Raw genomic sequence first — 24,752 nt, 5'->3', positions numbered from 1 at the left:
AGCATACTGTTCATAGGAAACAACTGGCAGCTGACAAGGCAAAAGAAATGGACATAGTCACAAAAAGAGCTGCTCTGAGGTCAGCTTTGCTTCTCATGTCCCAATGGTTAAGATTAGGAGTGGGGGTCGAGTCAGCTGGTCTGAGACCTGTACTTAAAGGGTAACTTTGAAACAGACATGATTCTTATTAAAATGCAGTTTCACAAGTCATTGATCGACAGGTAAATGTTGTCATTACAACAAGTTTTCAACACATAACATGTTTACAACTTGATTACAACACGTTTTCAACCTACAATGATCAGAGGAAGGGATAACAGTTAATGCCATTCTATTGCTAAACATGTACCTTTTTTTTGCACGTCTCGCATTTCATAGTTGTACTGTGAGTATCTTTAAAAAGAGACTGCTGAAATAGAACTGCTGAACATGGGTTCCAGTATACGACTAGAAGACCACCACACATAGGACAGTACTACATGAAAGAGGAGAACCCAAATACTTAGTCATGAAAAACAGCCTCTCCGTCAGCAAGACACAGATGAGCAATGAGCCCACTGGCTGTTCATGTTATGTTTATCTCTCAACTCTCTATCCCTCTCTCTCTCTCTCTCTCTCTCTCCCCCTCTCTCTCTCTTTCTCTTGCTCTCTCCCCCCTCTCCCTCTCTCTTTCCCCCATCTCTCTCCCTCCCCCCTCTCTCCCTCTCTCTCTCTCTTTCTCTCTCTCGCTCTCCCCCCTCTCTCTCTCCCCCCTCTCCCTCCCTCTCTTACCACCCCTCTATCTCTCTCCCCCTCTCTCTCGTTCTCTCACTCTCCCCCCTCTCACTCTACCTCTCTCCCCCCTTTTCTCTCCCACTCTCTCTCTTGCTCTCTCCCCATCTCTCTCCCTCCCCCGTCTCTCTCTCTCGCCCTCTCTCCCCCTCCCTCCCCACGCTCAGCTATGCGGCTGCACTGACGGACGTGATGACATGACATCATGCTTTGTGACAGTCTCTGAGTCCCACCGTTCACACGTACACAATGTTTTCTTTAACCACACAGGATGTCTGAACATGGAAATCTGGTTAAAAAAAATACATTTTCCCAGAAATGTTCACCCAGGTGAATGAGCCAGTGGGAGCGAGTGACTCATCAGCAATAACTGTAATTATACATAAGCTGACGAATAAGAGCTTTACACAAACACACACACATGCACACACATAGACACACACACATGCACACATAGTGGTGAAAGAGAGATGTAGAAAATGAAATGCAAGGATCATGTCCTGTCTGTGGTTGTAGTCACACTAAGAGTTAACATGCTATTTCTCTCCAGCCCAGATGACAAGATATCCATCATCACCTTGATGCTAGTCGCAGAGAATAGTCCAACTGGTTACAGTATTAAAATCTACTGTAGCTTTGAGCCAATCTAGAGGTCAATAGCTTTGAAGTCAGGCTTGGGTCTCAAACAAGACTCAGTACATGGGAAATCCATGGCAACCATTCCTACAGTATGAAGCCACTGCTTGTTACCCGAGAAACTAAATGTAGCCTTCAGATAACTATATATGTGACAATAACAACAACATGAAATGAAAGCTGTGATTTTCTCATTTTCACACTACGCCTGTTCAGCACAATAACATTCGGCAGTATATTTTGATCGCTGTTTAAATTGAGTCATTCTGTAATTGACTAGTGAGCACTCAATCTGTACCGATCCTTAGGCGATTATGGTAAAATGGTTCTGTTAAATTCAAAAATAAATGATTCATGATTATTAATAAAACTGCAAGAAGCTGGTTGAAAGATGGTTGCTATCACTTAGCAAATACATGTGGTATATATCTGTTGGCAGAGCAGCCAATAACTTTCAAAAGCAAATGAACATAAACACACAACAGCAAAGCACACGAGAGAAAGCCCTGTCACGGTTCCAGTTTGAAAAGCTCACAAAACAACTCCTCCATTCACTCTAGGTCTAGGACAATATGGGAGAGGGCACTATTTAGGATGAAACAGTCTAGATCACGACAAACTGGGCACTTCCATTCAGATGACGAAAACCAAGTACAAAGCTGCAACTTCTGATATTAACAGTCCTTCGTCCAGTTAGCTCTTCATTTCCAGTTAAAGTGTTCCATTTCACTTCCTTTGCTTGGTGTTGCTAATATGCAAATTATTACATTCAATATCATAGGTGAAGGTTTAAAGTTAGAGTTAGGCTGTTGAATGAGCAATTGAGCAGATAAGGAAACTCCATGGCAAGAGGACAGAGAGAGGATGGTGTAGATCGGGTAGAGAGCCCACTAAGATCAGTCCACATGGTACATAGTTGTAAACCTTGGGAGAAAAACACACCACAATTCCTCTTTTAAAATGTCAGAATAGGACAACGTCTGGATGTGTACTAGTAGCCGACAGTGAAACAGCACTAGGATACGTATCAGAAAACCAATGCAAAGTCTTGGCGTGTTGTATCTGTGCACACCACCTCTTTCTCAGTGTTCATATTCTTGTCACTGACACCTCCGAATCCAACGGACAGTCAGACAGTCCTGGAGTGATTTCAATAGCTCTTGTCCATCATCATAACCATTGTTCATATCATTATTGCCTTGCGGATTGCCGATCGTCCGAGCAGCAGCGCAACAACAGATCAATGTGGGTGTCAGACAGTGAGGTCAGTCTGTACCAGCCTGTTACTAGACTAAACCCAGTCTCACCTTGTCAATGACTGTACATCCAACAGCAACATCAACTACTGGCCCTCGTCAAAGGCAGGCTGCTCTGAGAGAGAGGGATGGGAGAGGAGGAGAGGAGGAGAAGAGAAGCAAACAGTACTCTGATGGGAGGATGGGGAGCGGAAGAAAGCGGGAGGTATTTTTGCAAAGCAAAAGGGCAGGTGCATCAGAGCTTCAGACACAGCAGGTGGGTTGTTGTTGTGTGTGCGTGTGCGTGTGCGTGTGCGTGTGCGTGTGTGTCTGTCTGTCTGTCTGTGTGTGTCTGTCTGTCTGTCTGTCTGTCTCTGTGTGTGTGTGTGTGTGTGTGTGTGTGTGTGTGTGTGTGTGTGTGTGTGTGTGTGTGTGTGTGTGTGTGTGTGTGTGTGTGTGTGTGTGTGTGTGCGAGGGAGACTGTGTGAACATTGGGCTGACTTTATACTGTCTCATGCAGCTGTTGCTCCTCTTCCGGTGACGAGAGAAAGAGAGAGAGAGATGGTGAGAGAGACAGAGAGAGAGAGGGAGCGAGAGACAGATAGATAGATAGAAAGAGAGAGAGAGAAAGAGAGAGAGAGTATCATTAGCAGTTTCACTGCCGCATTGGTTTCTGCACTTTGAGAACTAATAAAAGGTGTCTTTGTTCTCGGTGGCAGCGCAGCGGGACAGAATGATAATGACAGAAAGATCAACACAGATAAACAGTCCGACTCCCTCTGTAACGACTTCCTTCCTCCTTTCAATTAGAAGGCTGTGATGACCCTCTTCCTCTGTGTTACTATGGTGACTTGACATTACTACAGTAAGCCGTTAACACAAGCAGGCCCATACTAGTTGATGTGGGCCTTGGCTTCCTTCCTGGCTTGAACAGTAGGGGGTGCTACTGGGTCAAAGTAAACACTTTTCAGCGCCATTGGCTCCATTTGTTGTCAGTCAAGTGAGGTTTGGTCACCTGACCGAATTAGTTGGCCCTCATTGGCTGTCCTCATGACGACTCCACGGTGATGATGGCATCCCCGCCCCTGGGGATGGCCGAGGAGGCGTGGCCACACTGGGCGACCTGCTGCGCTCGGAGGGAACAGTCCACACTGTCATGGAGGAAACCCGCCCCCTCCTCTCCATCCCCTCCTCCATCTTGATCTTCTTCCACCTTCTTCTCCACACCCTCTTCCTCGCTCTTCACTTGGCAGCGGCACACTTCGATGCCGGAGTCGCCTGTGAGCCGGCGGTGACGGAAATGATCCTCATTCTCCTCTTCCTCCTCCTCTTCCTCTCTCCTCTCTTTCTCCACGGGCTCGAAGAAGTCCACGTTGGTGGAGAAGAGGGCATGCTTGGGGGGAGACTGGGTGGGCTTGGGGGGGCTCTGTCTCGCTGTGATCCCCCCTTCACTCAGGCCGCCCTCCACCCCTCTCTGCTCAGCCAGCACAGCCAGGGGGTCCATAAGGATGAGTGGAGGGAGTGGCGGATGATGTGAAGGAGGAAGTGGAGAGGGAGAAGATAGTTTGAGAGGGGGGATAGTGGGAGGGAGAGGAGAAGACGCTGTGGGAGAAGGTGTAGGTAGAAGTTCAGGTGGAGGAGGGGGCAGAGGAGGAGGTGGATATCCTCCAGGAGACAAAGGGGACCTGGCAGACACAACGCCCTCTAGAGATGAACCCTCCCTGGGGAAGCCTCTCAGGACCTCCCCCCCTCCTCCTCCAACCTCGCTACCGGGCGTGGAGGCATGGCTGGTATTATCCGTCTCGTAGGTCACCTGGACAGAGAAGGAGGTGCTAGATGGGGAGGTGAGGAGGGAGCAGGACTCGCAGGAGCAGCTGGTGTAGTTGTCTGAACTCTGAGATGAGGTCAGGCCACCACCGGCACCGCTGGGGCCCGCCCTGGAGCTAACCAAGTAGGAGGGAGGGCCGGGGGGTTGTTGCTGGTGGTGATGGGGGTAGGCTGAACCGTAAGGGGTGGCTGTGTAAGCGGTGGCGCCCCCCATCGCCCCCTGCAGAGCAAAGACGGAGCTGTAGGATGGAGGGGGTGAGGGGGGCTGGGCTGCCACCTCCTCATAGGACGGCAGCTTGAAGGAGGCCAGGAAACCTACAGTATAACACATGACAGATAATCAATCTCATCTCCTAACCACTAGGGTTACATGAGCAGCAATAGGGACTGAGACACCAAGCTCCAAAATAGTAATTGTGCAGTGCATTCAAAAGTCTTGTTTTTTTTTAATGATATTTACACACTATGAGGTCGAAATGACAGTCTGAAATTGAGAAAACTATGATAATGCCCTTTTTGTGTAAGAGCTGTTTGAAAAAAAATCCTGGAATTTCAGCCTGTTCAGGTGAGATGGAGTTTTTGGCCCAGATCATGACATCACAATCAGATCTGATTATTCTGACCAATGACTAGTCATCTTTTATTTGTATATGTATCCTCCTACTTTGAAGGGGTACGTGGGGTAGGCTCTAGAGTCTAGACGCTCCTATCCGCCAGTCAGGGTTGTGTATGTAAATACTGTATATTAACATTTGTATCAACACACCCACACGATCAGACTGAGCATTTCAATGGCAAAAGGAGGCTCAGGAAAACAAATTATACAAAAATATATCTGGAGTTGTTTACGTTTGAAAATAAAATTAAGAAGTCTGCATCGGGGCTTTAAGTTGTACTTCCTTGACCTTCCCTGGCACAATGCAACCAATGGAATAGTCCCAAAAGTTCAAATCCAACCAATCTAGCACCCTAGACAGACTCAAATGAGCAAACATTTAAAATACTATTTGAACCCAAGTCTGCGAATAAGACGATAAGGTGACGCAGACAATGAAAGGACCAGGGAGAGAGGCGACCGTAGCTGTACGTACTGAGGTCCAACATGGACGCAGGGTAGTTGCAGGCTCCGTGGTAGGCGATCAGGTTGATCTCCCTCTGTCTCTGCTGCTGCTGGATACGCAGCTTGGCCCGCCGGTGGCGGTAGGCACAGCAACAGCTGAACAGAATCACAATGGTCCACAGTAGCCAGAACCCTGCAGGATACAGACACACAGAGACACTGAATTGAATTCAAGCAACTTTATTAATCCCAATTATTGAACAGCCTCTGGTAGCTATACAGTTGCATAATCACATTGAAAAAGCTTTTATAAATTGAAATGTATTATGCCATAATAAGACAAACCGTCTAGTTTGATCGGAGGACCAGCCTTAAGGGCTTGCTCATGTTAAGCTCCCGATCTGGTCTGGGTACATACCACAATGCATCGGTATAGCTGTGTGACAGCAAATGCTGACAAGACAAGCCTCTTGGCTGGTACTCTACTGGTTGTTACTCACACCACAGCTCGTAGTAGTAGGTGCAGCATCCTGTCTCCCCACAGCAGTGGCCCGTCTCACACAGGTAGCCTGGGTTGTTGTTGACCCCAGGGCAGTACTTATGACTGAGCATGGGCTGGCTGCCTGAGCCAGCTTGGTCCTTCACCCCCTAGTGGACAAGACATGACATGACAACAACGTACATGGTAAACAACAACAACATGGTCGTTTAGCTTGAGCAGGGTGTTTCTCAAATTTCCAGTTGTGGGGTTGGAGACGAGTACCCCCCAGGGTTGCACTTTTTTGTTCCAGCCCAGCACCATCTCATCTGATTTAACTACTTAACTAGTCATCAAACCCTTGAATAGTTGAGTGGGTCAGATGTGTTAGCGTCAAACAAAAATGTATTCATTACCTTTACTTAAGCAGGTATACACAGTGCATTCGGAAAGTATTCAGACCCATTCCGTTTTTCCACATTTTGATATGTTACAGCCTTATTCTAAAATGGATTAAATAAAAACATTTTCTCATCAATCTACACACAATACCTCACAATGACAAAGTGAAAACAGGTTTTTAGAAATGTTAGAAAACGTATAAAAACTATAAAACAGAAATACCTTATTTACACAAGTATTCAGACCCTTTGTTATGAGACTTGAAATTGAGCTCAGGTGCATCCTGTATCCATTGATCATCCTTGAGATGTTTCGACAACTTGATTGGAGTCCACCTGTGGAAAATTAAATTGATTGGACATGATTTGGAAAAGCACACACCTGTCTATATAAGATCCCACAGTTGACAGTGCATGTCAGAGCAAAAACCAAGCCATGAGGTAGAAGGAATTGTCTGTAGAGCTCAGAGACAGGATTATGTCGAGGCACAGATCTGGGGAAGGTCCCCATAAACACAGTGGCCTCCATCATTCTTAAATGGAAGAAGTTTAGAACCACCAAGACTCTTCCTAGAGCTGGCCGTCCGGCCAAACTGAGCAATCAGGGGAGAAGGGCCTTCGTCAGGGAGGTGACCAAGAACCCGATGGTCACTCTGACAGAGCTCCAGAGTTACTCTGTGGAGATGGGAGAACCTTCCAGAAGGACAACCATCTCTGCAGCACTCCACCAATCAGGCCTTTATGGTAGAGTGGCCAGACAGAAGCCACTCCTCAGTAAAAGGCACATGACAGCCCGTTTGGAGTTTGGCAAAAGGCACCTAAAGGACTCTCAGACCATGAGAAACAAGATTCTCTGGTCTAATGAAACCAAGATTGAACTCTTTGGCCTGAATGACGATCGTCACGTCTGGAGGAAACTTGGCACCATCAATATGATGAAGCATGTTGGTAGCAGCATCATGCTATGGGGATGTGTCCTTGGGTGGCCCAGCCAGAGCCCGGACTTGAAACCGATCGAACATCTCTGGAGACCTGAAAATAACTGTGCAGCGACGCTCCCCATCCAACCTGAAAGAGCTTGAGAGGAGAGGCAGAGAAGAATGGGAGAAACTCCCCAAATACAGTTGTACTAAGCTTGTAGCGTCATACCCAAGAAGACTCGAGGCCGTAATCACTGACAAAGGTGCTTCAACAAAGTACTGCGTAAAGGGTCTGAATACTTATGTAAATGTTTTTATTTTTAATAAATTAGCAAACATTTCTAAAAACCTGTCTTTGCTTTGTCATTATGGGGTGTTGTGATGTCATTATGGGGTGTTGTGATGTCATTATGGGGTGTTGTGATGTCATTATGGGGTGTTGTGATGTCATTATGGGGTGTTGTGATGTCATTATGGGGTGTTGTGATGTCATTATGGGGTGTTGTGTGTAGATTGACGAGGGGGAATAACTATTTAATCCATTTTAGAATATGGCTGTAACGTGATAAAATGTGGAAAAGGTCAAGGGGTCTGAATACTTTCCAAATGCACTGTACGTTTTATTGAGAAACAGTGGATAGCAGACATAAACAGAATACATCTCTAACCTTGTTGATGGTTCCCATGTCTGAACCCTTTGGAGACACAGTCGTCTGCAATGAGAAAATAAATGTTATCTAGGAAGTCTTCATCTGGTCTTTCCACACATTCATCATCGTTGACGTGTAATGTAAAACCGCTGAATCACTAGGCTACTGGTTTGACCACTTTGACCAAAACATCCACATGACCGTGGGCTAGCAGGAGTGAAGACTGTGGGCTAGCAGGAGTGAAGACTGTGGGCTAGCAGGAGTGAAGACTGTGGGCTAGCAGGAGTGAAGACTGTGGGCTAGCAGGAGTGAAGACTGTGGGCTAGCAGGAGTGAAGACTGTGGGCTAGCAGGAGTGAAGACTGTGGGCTAGCAGGAGTGAAGACTGTGGGCTAGCAGGAGTGAAGCACTTAAAGGGATACTTTAGGATTTTGGCAATGAGGCCTGTTATCTAATCCATAGTGGATATCATGCTGAAGATGCTTGTTATAGGAACATAAGTCCGAGGCTGTTTTACGTGTTAGTTCAAGGTTAGTTAGCGTGTTAGTGATACCAGGAGAGGGTTTTGCAGTATACACACCCACACCTTTTTCACAGGAGCTGGACAAACAGCAGATCCAATATGTAGAAACCCTGCTTTGAGAGCAGGTAGCAACACAGTGTGAGATGGACATTCCTTGTTTTTTCAGAATGCTTGTTAGCCCTCCCTCCCTCCATCCCTTTCTCTATTCACCCCTCCCTCTCTCTCTCTCTCCATCCCCCTTTTTCTTAATTTTGCTTGTTATAACCCCCTAGTTCTCTCCATCCCTCCCTCTTTTTTTGCCCTCCCTCCCTCCCTTGTCTTCAGAATCCTAGTTCTTCTTCAGTGTTGTACTGTTATTAGCCCCCTATAGTTCCCTCCCTCCCCTACCCCTTTCCACCTCCCTCTCTCTCCCTCTCTCTACCTCTCTCCCAACCCTTTTCTTGTTCATTGTTTTCCTTGTTTTCCTCCCACCGCCAGTTCCTTTCTATGTGTTGTGCTGGTTGTTGTGAATGAATGGCTGGAGATTGAAAGGTGAGACTCCTTACCTTAGCTGCTGGTCCTTCCAGCCCCTGCAGGGAGATGGTCATCTAGAAGAGAGAACAGAGGGGGGGGGGCAGAGTTAATACAGCTGACATTTACACAGGCAGAGCCAGACTGACTGACAGACAGGCTGCACATCAGAGAAAGAAAGGAATGGGAGGAGAGAGAGAGAGAGAGGGGAGGCCAACCCTTCGTTCTGTATTTACAGTTTAGCTAATAAATCAAATAAATACAGTCTCCCCATAAAACCTTGTCCAGTTCACTTAACATCTGTAACGCCTATAAGCCAATATTTAGTAGTCTGTTTTTTGGGTATACGGTCCCCCCAGTGCCAATATTTAGTAGTCTGTTTTTTGGGTATACGGTCCCCCCAGTGCCAATATTTAGTAGTCTGTTTTTTGGGTATACGGTCCACCCAGTGCCAATATTTAGTAGTCTGTTTTTTGGGTATACGGTCCTCCCAGTGGTACTATACACACACATTTGTTTACGTTTTGTATGTCCATTCTGTGAGCCATTTCGTTTGTGATTTTGCATGCAAATGTCACATACATAACGCTGGAATTGCCCGTACCTGACCCCAATTCACCTGTGGATGTTCACCTATCCAGACAGCCTGACTGTGGATGTTCGCCTATCCAGACAGCTTGACTGTGGATGTTCACCTATCCAGACAGCCTGACTGTGGATGTTCACCTATCCAGACAGCCTGACTGTGGATGTTCACCTATCCAGACAGCCTGACTGTGGATGTTCACCTATCCAGACAGCCTGACTGTGGATGTTCACCTATCCAGACAGCCTGACTGTGGATGTTCACCTATCCAGACAGCTTGACTGTGGATGTTCACCTATCCAGACAGCTTGACTGTGGATGTTCACCTATCCAGACAGCCTGACTGTGGATGTTCACCTATCCAGACAACCTGACTGTGGATGTTCACCTATCCAGACAGCTTGACTGTGGATGTTCACCTATCCAGACAGCCTGACTGTGGATGTTCACCTATCCAGACAACCTGACTGTGGATGTTCACCTATCCAGACAACCTGACTGTGGATGTTCACCTATCCAGACAGCCTGACTGTGGATGTTCACCTATCCAGACAACCTGACTGTGGATGTTCACCTATCCAGACAGCCTGACTGTGGATGTTCACCTATCCAGACAACCTGACTGTGGATGTTCACCTATCCAGACAACCTGACTGTGGATGTTCACCTATCCAGACAACCTGACTGTGGATGTTCACCTATCCAGACAGCCTGACTGTGGATGTTCACCTATCCAGACAGCTTGACTGTGGATGTTCACCTATCCAGACAGCCTGACTGTGGATGTTCACCTATCCAGACAGCCTGACTGTGGATGTTCACCTATCCAGACAGCCTGACTGTGGATGTTCACCTATCCAGACAGCCTGACTGTGGATGTTCACCTATCCAGACAGCCTGACTGTGGATGTTCACCTATCCAGACAACCTGACTGTGGATGTTCACCTATCCAGACAGCCTGACTGTGGATGTTCACCTATCCAGACAGCCTGACTGTGGATGTTCACCTATCCAGACAGCCTGACTGTGGATGTTCACCTATCCAGACAGCCTGACTGTGGATGTTCACCTATCCAGACAACCTGACTGTGGATGTTCACCTATCCAGACAGCCTGACTGTGTCAGTCCCTGTGTTAAATGTGTGTTATTTCTGTTACTGGGAAGGGAGTCTGGTAGCAAGTGTACAAAGGTGGTATGTGGTCTCCAATCAGCAGGCAGTAATCAGTGTGCCCTATTTTCACTAGCTTCTCAAGGATACTCGCAGGACAAAAACTTTGTAACAGAAACTCTCCCTCTCTCTGTTTCTCTCTTTCTTTATCTCTCTCTTTCTCCATCTTTCTCTCCCTCTCTCTCTTCTCTTTCTTTATCTCTCTCTCTCTGTCTCTCTCCATCTGTCTCTCTCTCTTCTCAATAGGCCCCTAGTGAGATCCCAGACAGACAGCGCCTAAAAGATCAACTCTACAGGGCCACGACAGTCAACCCCCGACACACTCTCAACCAGATACACACAAACACACACAAACACACACAAACAAACAACCTCTCAGTGTTCCTGCAGTGAAAGGGGACAACAAGGTACCCTGAGTCCAAAACAACCGTGATGTCATTTTCAGGTTATCATTTATCAATTTCCCTGCCTGGCGCCTCCTTACAGACAGACCGACAGACAGACAGACAGACAGACAGACAGACAGACAGACACCTACAGACAGACAGGCACCTACAGACAGACAGGCCCTTACCGACAAACAGGCCCCTACAGACAGAGAGGGCACTATAGACAGACAGGCCCTTACAGACAGACAGGCCCTTACAGACAGACAGGCCCTTACAGACAGACAGGCCCTTACAGACAGACAGCCCCCTACAGACAGGCACTACAGACAGGCACTATAGACAGACAGGCCCTTACAGACAAACAGGCCCCTACAGACAGACAGGGCACTATAGACAGACAGGCCCTTACAGACAGACAGGCCCTTACCGACAAACAGGCCCCTACAGACAGACAGGGCACTATAGACAGACAGGCCCTTACAGACAGACAGGCCCTTACAGACAGACAGGCCCCTACAGACAGGCACTACAGACAGGCACTATAGACAGACAGGCCCTTACAGACAAACAGGCCCTTACAGACAAACAGGCCCTTACAGACAAACAGGGCACTACAGACAGACAGGCCCCTACAGACAAACAGGCCCCTACAGACAGACAGGGCACTATAGACAGACAGGCCCTTACAGACAGACAGGCCCTTACAGACAGACAGGCCCTTACAGACAAACAGGCCCCTAAAGACAATACTATCATCCCAGATACCAGAGTCCATCTGCAATGGAAATCAGTGAGCGAGCCCACTTCACGCTTACAATCCCCAGATACAATACCTCCATTGTACTCCGCACGTCTACCTCAAACACACAACAGAACGCAACGTAACACAACGCCTGTGTGTGTACATTTCAGACAGACAGGAGGACGGTTGCATAACAGTAAAAGGAAAATGCCTATCTGTTTAGTGTTGCAGTGGGCTGCGGGGGTCCAGCCACAGAGGACACAATGCTCGCATGGATGGAGACACTGGGCTTTTTTATACACCCGACTCAGTCTGACCGGACGGCATGTCACCAAACATGCAAATGAGCAGTCAGCCTTTTGTCAGCTGACGGTGGGTCTCTGTTGGCCAGGCTGCACTGGGCACTGCATCTCGCTCCCTAATACTGCATCTCGCTCCCTAATACTGCATCTCGCTCCCTAATACTGCATCTCGCTCCCTAATACTGCATCTCTCTCCCTAATACTGCATCTCGCTCCCTAATACTGCATCTCGCTCCCTAATACTGCATCTCTCTTCCCAACACTGCATCTCTCTCCCTAATACTGCATCTCTCTCCCTAATACTGCATCTCTCTCCCTAATACTGCATCTCGCTCCCTAATACTGCATCTCGCTCCCTAATACTGCATCTCTCTCCCTAATACTGCATCTCTCTCCCTAATACTGCATCTCGCTCCCTAATACTGCATCTCGCTCCCTAATACTGCATCTCTCTCCCCAACACTGCATCTCTCTCCCTAATACTGCATCTCGCTCCCTAATACTGCATCTCTCTCCCTAATACTGCATCTCTCTCCCCAACACTGCATCTCTCTCCCTAATACTGCATCTCTCTCCCCAACACTGCATCTCTCTCCCTAACACTGCATCTCTCTCCCTAATACTGCATCTCTCTCCCCAACACTGCATCTCTCTCCCTAATACTGCATCTCTCTCCCTAATACTGCATCTCTCTCCCCAACACTGCATCTCTCTCCCCAACACTGCATCTCTCTCCCTAATACTGCATCTCTCTCCCTAATACTGCATCTCTCTCCCTAATACTGCATCTCTCTCCCCAACACTGCATCTCTCTCCCCAACACTGCATCTCTCTCCCTAATACTGCATCTCTCTCCCTAATACTGCATCTCTCTCACTAATACTGCATCTCTCTCCCTAATACTGCATCTCTCTCCCCAACACTGCATCTCTCTCCCTAATACTGCATCTCTCTCCCCAACACTGCATCTCTCTCCCCAACACTGCATCTCTCTCCCTAATACTGCATCTCTCTCCCTAATACAGCATCTCTCTCCCCAACACTGCATCTCTCTCCCTAATACTGCATCTCTCTCCCTAATACTGCATCTCTCTCCTTAATACTGCATCTCGCTCCCTAATACTGCATCTCTCTCCCCAACACTGCATCTCTCTCCCTAATACTGCATCTCGCTCCCTAATACTGCATCTCTCTCCCTAATACTGCATCTCTCTCCCCAACACTGCATCTCTTTCCCTAATACTGCATCTCTCACCCTAATACTGCATCTCTCTCCCTAATACTGCATCTCTCTCCCTAATACTGCATCTCTCTCCCCAACACTGCATCTCTCTCCCTAATACTGCATCTCTCTCCCTAATACTGCATCTCTCTCCCCAATACTGCATCTCTCTCACTAATACTGCATCTCTCTCCCCAATACTGCATCTCTCTCACTAATACTGCATCTCTCTCCCCAATACTGCATCTCTCTCCCTAATACTGCATCTCGCTCCCTAATACTGCATCTCTCTCCCTAATACTGCATCTCTCTCCCTAATACTGCATCTCTCTCCCTAATACTGCATCTCTCTCCCCAACACTGCATCTCTCTCCCCAACACTGCATCTCTCTCCCTAATACTGCATCTCGCTCCCTAATACTGCATCTCTCTCCCTAATACTGCATCTCTCTCCCTAATACTGCATCTCTCTCCCTAATACTGCATCTCGCTCCCTAATACTGCATCTCTCTCCCCAACACTGCATCTCTCTCCCTAATACTGCATCTCTCTCCCTAATACTGCATCTCTCTCCCCAACACTGCATCTCTCTCCCTAATACTGCATCTCGCTCCCTAATACTGCATCTCTCTCCCTAATACTGCATCTCTCTCCCTAATACTGCATCTCGCTCCCTAATACTGCATCTCTCTCCCCAACACTGCATCTCTCTCCCTAATACTGCATCTCTCTCCCCAACACTGCATCTCTCTCACTAATACTGCATCTCTCTCCCTAATACTGCATCTCTCTCCCTAATACTGCATCTCTCTCCCTAATACTGCATCTCTCTCCCTAATACTGCATCTCTCTCCCCAACACTGCATCTCTCTCCCCAACACTGCATTTCTCTCCCCAACACTGCATCTCTCTCCCTAATACTGCATCTCTCCCCCTAATACTGCATTTCTCTCCCCAACACTGCCTCTCTCTCCCCAACACTGCATCTCTCCCCCTAATACTGCATCTCTCTCCCTAATACTGCATCTCTCTCCCCAACACTGCATCTCTCTCCCTAATACTGCATCTCTCCCCCTAATACTGCATTTCTCTCCCCAACACTGCCTCTCTCTCCCCAACACTGCATCTCTCTCCCCAGCACTGTTTGAACTCACACATAGATTTGGTACTAGGCCTATCACCCGAGCCTGCACTGTATTGGAGTCATCCCATAATCACCCATAAGCACATTGCATAATGGAGCCCCAATCGCATACTAGATCAGGGTTATTCGACCTTAACGTGGTTAGGAGCCTGCTGGTTTTCTGTTCTACCTGATAATTAATTACACCCACCTGGTGTCCCAGGATTAGAGGGGAACAATGAAAAAAAGCAGTGGACTGTCTTGGAGGTCCAGAGTGTAGTTTGAGGGTACTGATGCAGGCTAACAGAAACTAGTCAGTAGCTAATGACAATGACTGATTTCAAATCAGTTAGTTAGGGAAATCCTCCATCTTAACCTTCACACATAGTCAAAACTGTAGCTACTCTACATGTCTCACTACTACACCCTACTACACACTATTATAAACTACTACACACTATTACACACTACTACACACTATTACACACTATTACACACTACTACACACTATTACACACTAATACACACTATTACACACTATTACACCCTACTACAAACTACTACACACTACTACACACTATTACAAACTACTACACACTATTACACACTACTACACACTATTACACACTACTACACACTATTACACACTACTACACATTACTACACACTACTACACACTATTACAAACTACTACACACTACTACACACTACTACACACTATTACACACTATTACACACTACTATGCACTATTACACACTACTACACACTATTACAAACTACTACACACTACTACACACTACTACACACTACTATACACTACTACACACTATTACACACGATTACACACTACTACACACTACTACACACTATTACGCACTATGACACCTTACTACACACTACTACACACTACTACGCACTATTACACACTATTACACACTACTACACACTACTACACACTACTACACACTATTACACACTACTACACACTACTACACACTACTACGCACTATTACACACTACTACAAACTACTACACATTACTACACACTACTACACACTACTACACACTATTACACCCTATCGGGGTTGACCCAGAGTCCTCCTAGTAGTCTCCATCCATCCAACTCCTGCTGCTCTCTAACAAAGTGAGGCACTGCAGCAGCAGTAGAGTACAGGGGGAGGACAAGCAGCTGGCATCTGTGCCAGGTATTGATCAAACAGTAGCAGAGCAACACACACACAGAGAGAGAGACACACACAGCAGTAGCAGATGAGTGTGAGACTAGTTTGGGATAAACATTACACAGGCAGCTCCGGACTGGAAACCCCACTCCGTCAACGGCAGGACCACTAACAGGAGACGTTAGCCTGGTTAGAGGAGTGAAGATAGTAATGTACTGTTACTGGACAGTGTGAACGGAATAACAGAGATTTTAGAAAACATTGAGTATCCCGTATCTTTGGCTCATTCATCCCCCTCCTCTCCCCTGTAACTATTCCCCAGGTCGTTGCTGCAAATGAGAACGTGTTCTCAGTCAACTTACCTGGTAAAATAACGGTAAAATAAATAAATAAATAAATCTTGTATCCCGTTGTTTGGTCACACTTTATTTGGATAGTTCCCTATATGTGTTCTACAGATCTATCAACAAACTATCAACTGTAGCTCTGTTGATGGGCAACAGCTTTCAGGTTATTTTCATGGTCAGGTTCAGGGTTAGAGTAAGATGTATCCCAACACATTGGAAATTGTGATTGGCTGAGAGAGGGAGAAAAAAGAAGAACTGCTCTTTAGGTTGGTTGCAACTTATACCAGTCCATCTTGACTCAAGATGTAACAAGGATGAAGACTGCAGTATTGACAGTTTGATGCGATTACCACTGAGAGCAAGAGAGATGCTGTCAACAGTGTCAGCAGGACTGTCAACTGGTTGCTGTAGAATTGAGTATAAGACCTACTGTATCTGACTGAGAGTATAATACCTACTGTATCTGACTGGGAGTATAAGTACTACTGTATCTGACTGGGAGTATAAGACCTACTGTATCTGACTGGGAGTATAAGACCAACTGTATCTGACTGGGAGTATAAGACCTACTGTATCGGACTGGGAGAATAAGACCTACTGTATCTGACTGGGAATATAAGATCTACTGTATCGGACTGGGAGAATAAGACCTACTGTATCTGACTGGGAAAATAAGACCTACTGTATCGGACTGGGAGAATAAGACCTACTGTATCTGACTGGGAATATAAGATCTACTGTATCGGACTGGGAGAATAAGACCTACTGTATCGGACTGGGAGAATAAGACCTACTGTATCTGACTGGGAGAATAAGACCTACTGTATCGGACTGGGAGAATAAGACCTACTGTATCTGACTGGGAGTATAAGACCTACTATATCTGACTGGGAGTATAAGACCTACTGTATCTGACTGGGAGTATAAGACCTACTGTATCGGACTGGGAGTATAAGACCTACTGTATCTGACTGGGACCATAAGACCTACTATATCTGACTGGGAGTATAAGATCTACTGTATCGGACTGGGAGTATAAGACCTACTGTATCTGACTGGGAGTATAAGATCTACTGTATCTGACTGGGAGTATAAGACCTACTGTATCTGACTGGGAGTATAAGATCTACTGTATCGGACTGGGAGTATAAGACCTACTGTATCTGACTGGGACCATAAGACCTACTGTATCTGACTGGGACCATAAGACCTACTGTATCTGACTGGGACCATAAGACCTACTGTATCGGACTGGGGTATGAGACCTACTGTATCTGACTGGGAGTATAAGACCTACTGTATCTGACTGGGAGTATAAGACCTACTGTATCTGACTGGGAGTATAAGACCTACTGTATCTGACTGGGAATATAAGATCTACTGTATCTGACTGGGAGTATAAGACCTACTGTATCGGACTGGGAGTATAAGACCTACTGTATCTGACTGGGAATATAAGATCTACTGTATCGGACTGGGAGAATAAGACCTACTGTATCGGACTGGGAGAATAAGACCTACTGTATCTGACTGGGAGTATAAGATCTACTGTATCGGACTGGGAGTATGAGACTTACTGTATCTGACTGGGAGTATAAGACCTACTGTATCTGACTGGGACCATAAGACCTACTGTATCTGACTGGGAGTATAAGACCTACTGTATCTGACTGAGAGTATGAGACCTACTGTATCTGACTGGGAGTATAAGTACTACTGTATCTGACTGGGAGTATAAGACCTACTGTATCTGACTGAGAGTATGAGACCTACTGTATCTGACTGGGAGTATAATACCTACTGTATCTGACTGGGAGTATAAGACCTACTGTATCTGACTGGGAGTATAAGACCTACTGTATCTGACTGGGAGTATAATACCTACTGTATCTGACTGGGAGTATAAGACCTACTGTATCTGACTGGGAGTATAAGACCTACTGTATCTGACTGGGAGTATAAGACCTACTGTATCTGACTGGGAGTATAAGACCTACTGTATCTGACTGGGAGTATAAGACCTACTGTATCTGACTGGGAATATAAGATCTACTGTATCGGACTGGGAGAATAAGACCTACTGTATCTGACTGGGAGTATAAGACCTACTGTATCTAACTGGGAGTATAATACCTACTGTATCTGACTGGGAGTTTAAGACCTACTGTATCTGACTGGGAGCATAAGACCTACTGTATCTGACTGGGAGTATAAGACATACTGTATCTGACTGGGAGAATAAGACCTACTGTATCTGACTGGGAGCATAAGACCTACTGTATCTGACTGGGAGTATAAGACCTACTGTATCTGACTGGGAGTATAAGACCTACTGTATCTGACTGGGAGTGATCGGCAACGACAACTCAGTAAATGCATTCCACTGGCGTAGGAGGGGATTTCAGGCAGCCAAACAGTCTTATCTACAGGAAGAGAAGTCTTGTAATATCACTGGCCTCCACTCTGCTGTAAAGTTGAGAGTCTGTGGTTTAGCCCACCACATCATACATCATACATTACTGAATCTGAAGAGGTCATTCAATCATCCCCCGAGACCATGTTAAAAACCACAAGACACCTCTACTACAAGATATAGATGTCTCCCACACTAACACCTAACCACGGCGCAAAGCCACAGACAGACAGCGAGACAAACAGCTTAACACACTTCCTCACTTCCTGCCTGTTCACCAGTGTGTGTGTGTGTGTGTGTGTGTGTGTGTGTGTGTGTGTGTGTGTGTGTGTGTGTGTGTGTGTGTGTGTGAGTGTGAGTGTGAGTGTGTGTGTGAGTGTGAGTGTGAGTGTGTGTGTGTGTGTGTGTGTGTGTTGCTGGGTTAGATAACGGCAGCGCTGGCCTTGTGAGATATAATGGTCCTGTAAAGAGAGTAAGAAAACAAGCCAGACTGAGGGGAGACCTGGTTAACCCAGGCACCTCTTACACAATAGGCTATACACTCAGAAACAAAGGTGCTATCTAGAACCTGAAATGGTTCTTTGGCTGTCCCCATAGGAGAACCCTTTGAAGAAGCCTTTTTGGTTCCAGGTAGAACGCTTTTTGGGTTCCATGTACAGAAAACCCTTTCCACAGAGGGTTCTACCTGGAACCAAAAAGGGTTCTCCTATGGGGACAGCCGAAGGACCCTTTTGGAACCCTTTCTTCTACGAGCTAAAGTGACCGCAGGAGCATCCTGGACAGATACAAAGGAGCTGATTGTTCTGGCAGAAGAGACCGTCAGCTCAGGCCACTTAAAGAGTGACGATGGAAGTTATGAAGAAACATTGTCCGCCTCAACAGATATATCATTATCATCAGAAGGTAAAGGGTTAGGAACGTTCATAGCACAATGCCTGATGGACTGTGTGTGTGTGTGTGTGTGTGTGTGTGTGTGTGTGTGTGTGTGTGTGTGTGTGTGTGTGTGTGTGTGTGTGTGTGTGTGTGTGTGTGTGTGTGTGTGTGTGTGTGTGTGTGTGTGTGTGTGTGTGTGTGTGTGTGTGTGTGTGTGTGTGTGTGTGTGTGTGTGCGTGCGTGCGTGCGTGCGTGCGTGCGTGCGTGCGTGCGTGCGTGCGTGCGTGCGTGCGAGAAATTCAGCTATGATAGTAAACACCTACAATAGCGAAGTTTTCTTCTTAGTGAGTGTATTCAATAGGAGATTTTTTTAACATACACACTAACACATGAATAATACTCACTACAACTAAGCCTAGAATCAATGTAAAGATCATCTTGAGAACGGTAATTGCACATATTCTTGTAGCTGACTTGCAACACACTGGTCTTTATATACAGTGTGTTTAGCCATGCCAGGAAGACCTCTAGGCCTATACAGGGCCGGATTAAGAAATCATAGGCCCCGGGGCATTGTTTTTTTTATAGCCCCCTGCCCCGGCGCCACCCAGCCCATTGTCCTTCTATGGATTATATGTCTATGGCCACATAGCAACAAGCTGGAGGTGATATTTGGTGCGAATGTTGCCCAAACTGTGGCCTTCCCGACTGTAGGCATACCGGTAACTGCCGAAATAAAGGAAACACTTGAGTAAACAAGGGATACAGAATATACGTTATGGTGTTGGTTTAGGTCCACTTGTAGAATCTATGCCAAGGTGCATTGAAGCTGTTCTGGATCGTGGTGCCCAACACCTTATTAAAACACTTTATGTTGATGTTTCCTTCATTTTGGCAGATACCTGTATGTGCTTTATTGAGATAAACTGTTGATTCTCTGTGGCTAAATTATCTCTGGTGTATTTTGAACATGTGGTTGTATAAAAATTATAATAATTTAAAAAATTACATAATTAGTTTTTTGTTGCTGGTTTTTTTGCCTCTTGGGCCCCCTATGATTTTGGGCCCAGACCATTATTCACACAATTGACCAGTCACATTTAATTATAATGCAGTTTACTTAAATGTATTTAATAATCAGGCCCCCCAGTTCCCCACGTGTCCCCCTACCTCCTGTCCTCCCCCATCTGATGATTAGCAGGCAGCAGCAGAATGCAGCAGGCTGTCGACACTCATTGAGAGTGGGCTCCTGAGTCTTCCTGTGGTTGGCGATTTAAGAAATATACTACATATATTATGTATATAGTGTATACAGTGCATTCGGAAAGTATTCAGACCCATTGACTTTTTCCACATTTTGTTAGGTTACAGCTTTATTCTACAATTCATTATTTATTTATTTTATTTCTAGGTATTCTTTTATTTCTAGGTATTCTTTAAGGAATACCTAGGATAGGATAAAGTAATCCTTCTAACCCCCCCCCCCCCCCCCCTTAAAAGAGTTAGATGCACTATTGTAAAGTGGTTGTTCCACTGGATATCATAAGGTGAATGCACCAATTTGTAAGTCGCTCTGGATAAGAGCGTCTGCTAAATGACTTAAATGTAAATGTAAATTTTCATCATAAATCTACACACAATACTCCATAATGACAAAGCAAAAACTGTTTATTTTGCTAATTTATAAAAATAAAATAAAAATGATTTACATAAGTATTCAGACCCTTTACTCAGTACTTTGTTGAAGTACCTTTGGCAGCAAATACAGCCTCGAGTCTTCTTGGCTATGACTCTATAAGCTTGGCACACCTGTACTTGGGGAGTATCTCCCATTCTTCAAGTCCGGGCTCTGGCTGGGCCTCTCAAGGATATGCAGAGACTTGTCCTGAAGCCACTCCTGCGTTGTCTTGGCTGTGTGCTTAAGGTCGTTGTCCTGTTGTAAGATGAACCTTCACCCCAGTCTGAGGTCCTGAGTGCTCTGGAGCAGGTTTTCATCAAGGATCTCTCTGTACTTTGCTCCGTTCATCTTTCCCTCGATCCTGACTAGTCTCCCAGTCCCTGCAGCTAAAAAAACACCCCCACAGCATGATGCTGCCACCACCATGCATCACCATAGGGATGGTGCCAGGTTTCCTCCAGATGTGACGCTTGGCATTCAGGCCAAAGAGTTCAATCTTGGTTTCATCAGACCAGAGAATCTTGTTTCTCATGGTCTGAGAGTCTTTAGGTGGCTTTTGGCAAACTCCAAGTGGGCTGTCATGTGCCTTTTACTGAGGAGTGGCTTCCATCTGGCCACTCTACCATAAAGACCTGATTGGTGGAGTGCTGCAGAGATGGTTGTCCTTCTGGAAGGTTCTCCCATCTCCACAGAGGAACTCCAGAGCTCTGTCAGAGTGACCATCGGGTTCTTGGTCACCTCCCTGTCAAAGGCCCTTCTCCACCGATTGCTCAGTTTGGCCGGGTGGCCAGCTCTAGAAAGAGTCTTGGTGGTTCCAAACTTCTTCCATTTAAGAATGATGGAGGCCACTGTGTTCTTGGGGACCTTCAATGCTGCAGACATTTTTTGGTACCCTTCCCCAGATCTGTGCCTCGACACAATCCTGTCTCTGAGCTCTACAGACAATTCCTTCGACCTCTTTGGTTTGATTTTGCTCTGACATGCACTGTCAACTGTGGGACCTTATATATACAGGTGTGTGCCTTTTCAAATCATGTCCAATCAATTGAATTTACCACAGGTGCTCCAATCAAATTGTAGAAACATCAAAAGGATGATCATTGGAAACAGGATGCACCTGACCTCAATTTTGAGTCGCATAGCAAAGGGTCTGAATACTTATGTAAGTAAGGTATTTCTGTTTTTTCATTTTAATAAATGTGCAAAAAAATATAAAAACCTGGTTTCGCTTTGCCATTATGGGGTATATTGTGTGTAGATTGCTGTGGATTTCATTTTATAAATTTTCGAATAAGGCTGTAAAGTAACAAAATGTGGACAATGTCAAGGGGTCTGAATACTTTCCGAAGGCACTGTATTTCCTTCATAGTTGTTGTTTTTTGTTGTCTCTGTGGCCCCCCACGGGCCTGGGCCCAGGGGCTTCTGCCCTGGTAAACCCCTACATTATCCTGGCCCTGGGCCCAGGGGCTTCTGCCCTGGTAAACCCCTACATTATCCTGGCCCTGGGCCCAGGGGCTTCTGCCCTGGTAAACCCCTGCATTATCCCGGCCCTGGGCCCAGGGGCTTCTGCCCTGGTAAAACCCCTGCATTATCCCGGCCCTGGGCCCAGGGGCTTCTGCCCTGGTAAACCCCTGCATTATCCCGGCCCTGGGCCCAGGGGCTTCTGCCCTGGTAAACCCCTGCATTATCCCGGCCCTGGGCCCAGGGGCTTCTGCCCTGGTAAACCCCTGCATTATCCCGGCCCTGGGCCCAGGGGCTTCTGCCCTGGTAAACCCCTGCATTATCCTGGCCCTGGGCCCAGGGGCTTCTGCCCTGGTAAAACCCCTGCATTATCCCGGGCCTGGGCCCAGGAGCTTCAGCCCTGGTAAACCCCTGCATTATCCCGGCCATGGGCCCAGGGGCTTCTGCCCTGGTAAACCCCTGCATTATCCCGGCCCTGGGCCTATAGCTCATTGAATCAGCACTATAGTATTTCAACATTGGCAGAGGGGTTATAAATTACCTTTATTACGCATGGGGTCGGGAGCTAAAAGCACTTTTAATTATGGCCTGTGTAAAATTGAGGTCATTCTTTGGTGCATTACAGCAAATTAATTTCCAGACAAAGAGATGAGGAAATCAACTTTCAGATATCAGCAACACATCTTAAATGAAAACATCAATGAAAGGATAACCATGCAGTTGTGTGTGTGCTGTACAACAAGTCTATCTATGCTCAAAAAGACTGATTTAGAAAAACTTCAACTTCAGACTGTCCACAAAATCTTAGTCTTGTGAAGCCTAAATATTTGTTGCAATATCAATTGAATTATTTCCAACAATAACAGATATCCACTGAAGCGACGGTATGACAACAAATCCGTGCAATCTAGGAACATTGCTTAGAAAACATCACGGCGGCATACACAGTAGGCTAATACCCCTGCAGTATAATATTGCCCCGTTGTTGACAAAATCACCATAACTCACAGCAATCATATCAAGCGAAGATGTTGATAATACAAAATCTGTAAGTCAACATACCGCCTCTGCTTTGAGTCCTAGGCAGAACGTCAACGTTTTCTCTGGATCCATGACCAGGGGCAGCAGAGATTTAGAACGACAACAGAGAGAGAGAGAGTGGAAAACAGAGAGCACTGGGATCTATCTTATTGTGCTAAGCCCCATCTCTCTCCCACACTGAATCCACAGCACAGCAGCCTCCTGCTCCGCCATTCCCCGTGCGGAGAGAACGCCCCTCCCCGAATCCGATACTATCGGGGATACCGCCGCCGCCAATCCAAAAATGGTACAGGCTGCGCGATATCGACAAGGGAAGGGAAAGCGTCCCAATGGCAAACGGCGCTCAGGTGTTTTCTCTTCCAGCTCGTAGGAAGATGGAGGATTGAGGATTCAAGTTTTCTTTTTTTCCTCGTTGGTGGTACGGGGGCGCTCTTTAAATGATGTCATGTAATTCCAGCCTTCTCAAACTAGGAAAAGAGGAGAGGGCTGTGCAGATGATTGGACGTCGCCGGTCTATCTCCAGCTCCTGGCAACAGTCGCAGAGGCTGAGAAAGAGATGGCTGCTTAGTAGAGCTCCGTTTTAAACGACTTTTATTCCAAATTCAATGTCTTGCATTGTGTAGAATTGCAAGCAACGTATTTTCTTTCTTTTTATAGGTGCCTAATTGTTTCAGCCACCATGAGGGGTAGGGATGGGGTAGGGGTGGGGTAGGGATGCTTGGCCAAGGTCATCCGATAAAGACATGCATGTTGTAATAGATAACGTTAGAGGGGGACGTACACATGTCATGCCAAGTGATACAAGAAAACAGCAGTGAATATACACGCTGTACATTGACTGAGACAACAATGTGTTGCTTATTACTTTCTTGTTACATACCCCAACACGTGTAAAGTGTACAAAACCCCTGTGTGTGTGAACTGCAGCTGTTTTATGTAGGACAGGTTATCCCACCATCACATCCATAAAAAAGAAGTACCTTACATAAGTACTTGGGGAAATCCACAGGACAAACGCTGCAACATTCCGATTGTCCACAAGGTGGGAGCAGACTATTGGAAATATCATTTTGGTGCCCTACTTTTACAGCAGTGATGAAAACCTTTACAATTACAAATAATCATGCTTGATTTGCGGTAAAATTACCTAAGTAAATATTGACAGGAATAATTGTGAACATTTTCATCTCATGTAATGGATATCCATCACTGA

The 24,752-nt window shown here is 46.2% G+C and overlaps 1 protein-coding gene across 5 annotated transcripts; it reads right to left on the bottom strand.

Annotated features, from left to right (window-relative positions):
- Positions 1 to 1,628: 1,628 nt before the first annotated feature.
- Positions 1,629 to 24,224, bottom strand: LOC139579264 (proline-rich protein 12-like). Of its 5 annotated transcripts, none has more exons than XM_071407763.1 (7): positions 23,561 to 24,224; positions 9,046 to 9,087; positions 8,558 to 8,613; positions 7,997 to 8,041; positions 6,030 to 6,177; positions 5,561 to 5,722; positions 1,629 to 4,784 (listed from the first exon to the last, which is right to left on the bottom strand). In XM_071407763.1, the coding sequence occupies exons 4-7, from the start codon at positions 8,012 to 8,014 to the stop codon at positions 3,691 to 3,693; spliced, it is 1,422 nt and encodes a 473-aa protein (XP_071263864.1). In that variant the 5' UTR covers positions 8,015 to 8,041; positions 8,558 to 8,613; positions 9,046 to 9,087; positions 23,561 to 24,224; the 3' UTR covers positions 1,629 to 3,690. The 5 variants fall into 5 exon arrangements, with proteins under 5 accessions (XP_071263864.1, XP_071263862.1, XP_071263865.1 ...); XM_071407761.1 differs by having other exon boundaries at positions 8,564 to 8,613; XM_071407764.1 differs by having other exon boundaries at positions 8,558 to 8,610; positions 23,561 to 23,622.
- Positions 24,225 to 24,752: the final 528 nt, after the last annotated feature.

Source organism: Salvelinus alpinus, chromosome 6 (assembly GCF_045679555.1).
Source record: "Salvelinus alpinus chromosome 6, SLU_Salpinus.1, whole genome shotgun sequence".
In the NCBI taxonomy this organism is placed as follows: Eukaryota; Metazoa; Chordata; class Actinopteri; order Salmoniformes; family Salmonidae; genus Salvelinus; species Salvelinus alpinus.
The sequence above is the reverse complement of the archived record's forward strand: the minus strand, read 5'-3'. Positions and strand labels throughout refer to the sequence as shown.

What these genes read in the sequence shown, in the direction of transcription:
- LOC139579264 (XM_071407760.1), bottom strand. Translation starts at nt 23,611, where the DNA reads ATGGATCCAGAGAAAACGTTGACGTTCTGCCTAGGACTCAAAGCAGAG. An exon ending in TGGAAGGACCAGCAGCTAAG is followed by an intron (nt 8,042 to 9,045) that starts GTAAGGAGTCTC and finishes TTCTCATTGCAG; the next exon opens with ACGACTGTGTCTCCAAAGGG. An exon ending in TGCGTCCATGTTGGACCTCA is followed by an intron (nt 4,785 to 5,560) that starts GTACGTACAGCT and finishes GTTATACTGTAG; the next exon opens with GTTTCCTGGCCTCCTTCAAG.